The 5,157-nt window shown below is 38.5% G+C and overlaps 1 protein-coding gene across 1 annotated transcript; it reads left to right on the forward strand.

The window, feature by feature from the left end:
- Positions 1 to 771: 771 nt before the first annotated feature.
- Positions 772 to 1,716, forward strand: LOC138037229 (GRIP and coiled-coil domain-containing protein-like). The gene has a single exon (XM_068883202.1). It carries the CDS (start codon positions 772 to 774, stop codon positions 1,714 to 1,716), a length of 945 nt encoding a protein of 314 aa, XP_068739303.1.
- The last annotated feature ends 3,441 nt before the right edge of the window (positions 1,717 to 5,157 follow it).

Consider the following 5,157-nt stretch of genomic DNA (forward strand, 5'->3'; position numbering starts at 1 on the left):
CTAATAAATAGTCAATTTAAAAGTGGGCCCAAAGACCAAGTCCGGATAATCGAGAAATCCGGATAATGGAGGTTCGACTGTATCAACAAAAGGAAGCCACGCGTCTTTCGCCAGACAACTTCAACATTATTTTTGGGGCAAAGGAGCCAAACTCCTGATGTTTGTAAAATCGGTAATTTTTCGAGTAACAAAACTCTTCTGAGTGAACAATTTACACATTTTTAGAACACGTACTTTTAAAAGGATTCGACTTGTCAAATACGCTACTTAGCTTACAGTAGTATCACATAACAAAATACGACTGAAATCACAAATTGTTAAATTATCCCATTAATTAAGGCTACGGTTACACTTGCGTAAATGATGTCGAATTCGTAAATGTTCCGGATTTATTCCATCAGGAGCATTTCAGTGGATTCTTGAGTTGTTTAAATTACAGAGTATTCGGATTTCGTTTCGTTCACAATAGAGAGTTAATCTGGAGACAAAAGAGAGCAAAGTAGGTATGCGCAAGACCAAGAAGTAAACGGAACATCCGTCGTGTTAGCGGTACTGGGAAGGGGCTCGAGCATATCATTTCGGATAAATATTTGGCGGCGGAATGACTATTAATATATATCACTCAAATATCACTCAATATAGCCTTTCTACCGTACCCGACAGTTCTGCAGTTCAGCCAAGTGTCGCTGAACGGAGACTGGGTCGAGCAATGGCGCTCTGAAGAACTCACGGTAAGCCGTCCGCCATATTTATGCTCAATATTAACAACATATGGCTGAAGGATTATCCAACTTCTTCAGAAAAAGTAGAATAAGATCGTCATCAAGTTCTGGCGAAGAAATATCTACTTCCCCAGAACTTAAAAAGCTTAGAGAAGCGGGAACAAGCTTTGACGACAACGACGCGCACGTGGAAAAGACAAACGACGACGTGCTCATGGAAGCTCTAGAGAAGATTGGAGACTTTTCCGAGAAACTAAACTCCATTCTTACATGGCTCGACAAACTCGACATTATCGAGAACTCAGTGAGAAACATTGAATCTAACGTTGCCAATCTTAAAGCAAGGACGGCAAAGTTGGAAGAATTCGAGATAGTGGCTAAGAAAGACATCAAAGTTGTTAAAGAAAAATGCAGCTTAAATGGTGAAAAGATTAAAGGTCTGCAGACACAGCTTGACAGCCTCAACAAACAAACGGAGAAGGAAGACAATCTACAGGAACAAATAGACGAGCTTTTGTCAAAAAATCTTTATTTGGAATCCTATTCAAGACGAGAAAATGTCAAATTCTTCTCTATTCCAGAAGAGCAGGACGAAAATACCGAAGACATCTTACGGGAATTTATGGAACGAGAGCTTGGCTATCACGACGCACGTTCTGTTGAAATTCAACAAGTCCATCGTATCAATCGAGGTCGCAATGCCCTTGGTCCGCGGCCGATAATTGCCAGATTCCTCCGCTATAAAAATGTTGAAGAGATTTTCGCCCTAGGAAGACGTCTCGAGGGCTCTGGATATCAAATGTTCCACGATCTCCCTCAAGAAATCGTTAAACGCAGAAGGGAGCAGATGCTAACACGAAAGAAAGCGCGGCGCAATGGTCTAAAAGCGTCCTTCAGCAGAAGTCAACCAGATAAACTATTCATTAACGGCAAATTCTGGCCCCGGGGCAAATTTTTGGAGGTTGCAGAAGAAGTAGAAGAAACAGATGAGTAACTCTCAGTAGGCTTTATTATTTGTTTTCCATTTGATCAATTTTCGCAGGGAGGGCGGCTTTGCCTTTCTGTAGCGGTTACTAAGACTCATACATTTTGTGTTTGCTGATTGCTCAAAATCCAGTCTGTTTAGGGAATTTTATATATTTATTTCTCTTTTTCCCTTTTCTGTGTATATTCTGTGTGAATGTTTTTGTTTTTAGCTACTCGTAATACCTTTGCTTGAATGCACCTTTTTATGTTTTTATTTTATTTTTTTTGCTTTGCACCAAATCAATTCGCTTGCCATACCTCTATGTCGACTCCATGCCTCGATTTACTTGTTACTTAATATATCTGGGTACTTTTTTTTATACTAAGTACTATTTTTTCGCTAAACATCCTGAAATCAATGTTTTTGAATTCTATGCAAAGTACCCTAGCTTCGTCACAAAAGTTATATTGTTTAACAATCAAGGAACGCAGAGAACCATTGTTTCATCCGACTTAATTCAAACTGGATAGCAATACAATCACGGTGGCTTCTCTCAATGTGCGGGGCCTTGGGAATAGTAACAAAAGAAGGCAACTTTCAATTGGCTGAGATCCAAAAATTATTCTATTTACATGTTGCAAGAAGTACATTGCTCAGAAGAAACCTCACACCTATTCATTGCAGACTCGATTTTTTCTTAATAAGTCAGAGCTTTTTGGGCAACGTTAATTTAACAGACATCCTTCCGGGCTTTAAAACAGATCATTCTATGATCATTTTAAAAATTTCTTTACATTCAAACCCAAGAGGCCCTGGATTTTGGAAACTCAATACATCTCTTTGGCAGACACGAATTATATCGAACTGATAAAATTAATCATCCAACAAACACAAGAAGAGTACGAAAATGATGATTCAGTAAACCCTTCTCTCCTTTGGGATATGATTAAGCTTAAAGTGCGAGAGAAATCTCTTAGTTTCGCGTCGGCCAAAAAACGCAATACTATTCATAAAGAGCAAAACTTAGAAGATAAAATCGCCTTATTAGAAAAAGAATTGGAACAACCCTCCGCTAGTGAATTGCAAAAAACAAATATAAAAGAACAACTTGAGATATGCAAAAGTGAACAAGACGAGATAATAATGCGGCGCACCCAAGGGGCTATTTTAAGGTGTAAAATTAAATGGTACAATGAAGGTGAGAAGAAAACAAAATACTTTCTCAATCTTGAAAAAAGACACTTTAAACTTGGTACAATTAATCAACTCAAAATTAATGAGCATGAATTTGTCACATCTGATAGCAAAATTCTCGCCGAGTGTGAAACCTTCTATAAAGAGCTTTACACGACCAATAAAAAAGCAATACCGGCCGAAAGTGAATTTTTCCATCTCGAAAGCGACACGGTCCTGGACAACAATGAGGCAGAGGGTTGGGAAGGGCCTTTAACAGAAAAAGAGTGCCTAGAAGCTTTGAAAAGTATGGATCACGGAAAAACACCAGGGTCTGACGGACTACCGGCTGAGTTCTATAAAACTTTTTGGAAAGAGTTATCTACATTGTTAATAAATGCGCTTAACTTTGCATATGATACTGGAACCCTTTCGATTACTCAGAGGCGTGGAATCATTAAACTTATACCGAAAAAGGACTCAGAACCGCACCTCATTAAAAATTGGCGCCCATTATCTCTCCTAAACTGCGACTACAAAATAGCAGCGAAGGCTATTGCAAACAGAATTAAGTCTGTCATTTCAAAACTCATCAACAATGACCAGACTGGTTTCATAAAAGGACGTTTTATTGGAGAAAATATAAGATTAGTTGATAATTTATAAACTATGCTTCGGAAAATAATATCCCCGGTCTTTTAATGTTTATCGATTTTGAAAAAGGTTTTGACTCTCTCGAGTGGTCCTTTATCGAGCGTACGCTCCAATACTTTGGCTTTGGCCCCTCTTTGAGAAAATGGATTCAAACATTTTACAAAAAGATTGAAAGCTGTGTTCAAAACAATGGACGGGCAAGCAGCTTCTTTGAACTACAACGAGGTGTTAGGCAAGGCTGCCCTCTTTCGCCATATCTCTTTATCCTATCTGCTGAAATCCTAGCTAAAGTAATCAGATTCAATAATGAAATCAAAGGCCTCACTAAAAAAAAAAATCGGAAGTCAAAATAAGCCAGTATGCAGCCGATACAACTTTTATACTTAATGGCACAAAGGAATCTTTATCTGCTACACTTAATACGATTTAAAATTTTGGAAGAGAGTCTGGCCTTACATTGAACAATAGAAAGACCGAAGCCTTATGGATCGGATCAATGGCAGGTAACAAGGAAAAACTCTTCCCCGAGAAGAGGACCAAATAAGCAATGTCCTAAGCAGTTGGAAACATCAGCGGTTAACCTTCATGGGAAAAATCCAAGTGATCAAAAGCTTAGCGGCGTCACAACTAACCTAAATCTTAGCACCGCTGGTGACAAACCCTAAAATTATTAAAGAAATAAATGGCATTTTCTACAGCTTTCTTTGGAACAACAAAGGTGACAAGATTAAGCCAAGTGTCATGATAAATAACTATGAAAGCGGCGGTTTAAAAATGATCGACATTTTTTCGTTTAACAAATCACTTAAGACCACTTGGATCAAGAAATACCTCGACGAATCCAACCGGGGAAAATGGAAGGATTTTTTTGAACTCGAACTCGGAAAATACGGCGGAGGTCTACACTTCACTGGTAATCTAAACAGACATGACACTCTAAAAACAATATCAGTAAAAGACCCATTTTTACAAGAAATTGTACAAATTTGGTCCGAAGTAAACTTCGAAAACCAAATTAAAACCAAGCAACAATTCCTTGAACTGCCCATATGGCACAACTCACTCATCAGGATCAACGACAATCCGGTCTACTATAAACACATTTTCTTGCAAGGAATTTCGAAGGTGTCCCATTTAATGAAGGACTCGCGCACTTTCCTCTCCCTTCCAGATTTCTCAAACGCCTACAATATCCGAATAGAGCCCTTGAAGTATTTCGGTTTGATCTCTGCACTCCGTTACCTTTATAACAGTAATTTCTCTGGTAATGAATCTAAAGACCCAGTTACGTCAGACTCTTTCCTCGAAGCATTTTCCAAAAGTAATAAGGTGAATAGAGTTGTATATGGGAAGCTTATCACTACTAAATGCACTTCACCTGTCAAAAGCCAATTGAAATGGAATGATAGGATTGTTCTTAATGAAGGGTGTACTGCCGACTGGATAAGCGCTTATTGTGTGGCTGCAAAATGCACTAAAAGCACTTTAAAACTTATAAATTTTCAATACAGACTCCTGCACAGAATTCTACCGACGAACCTCTTTCTAACAAAAATTAAAATAAAACAAGACCCAAACTGTTCTTTCTGCCACAATCATCACGAAACCTGATTCATCTCTTCTGGGACTGTGTCTCAGCTT

The sequence above is a fragment of the Montipora capricornis genome, chromosome 2 (genome assembly GCF_036669925.1).
Source record: "Montipora capricornis isolate CH-2021 chromosome 2, ASM3666992v2, whole genome shotgun sequence".
NCBI lineage: Eukaryota > Metazoa > Cnidaria > Anthozoa > Scleractinia > Acroporidae > Montipora > Montipora capricornis.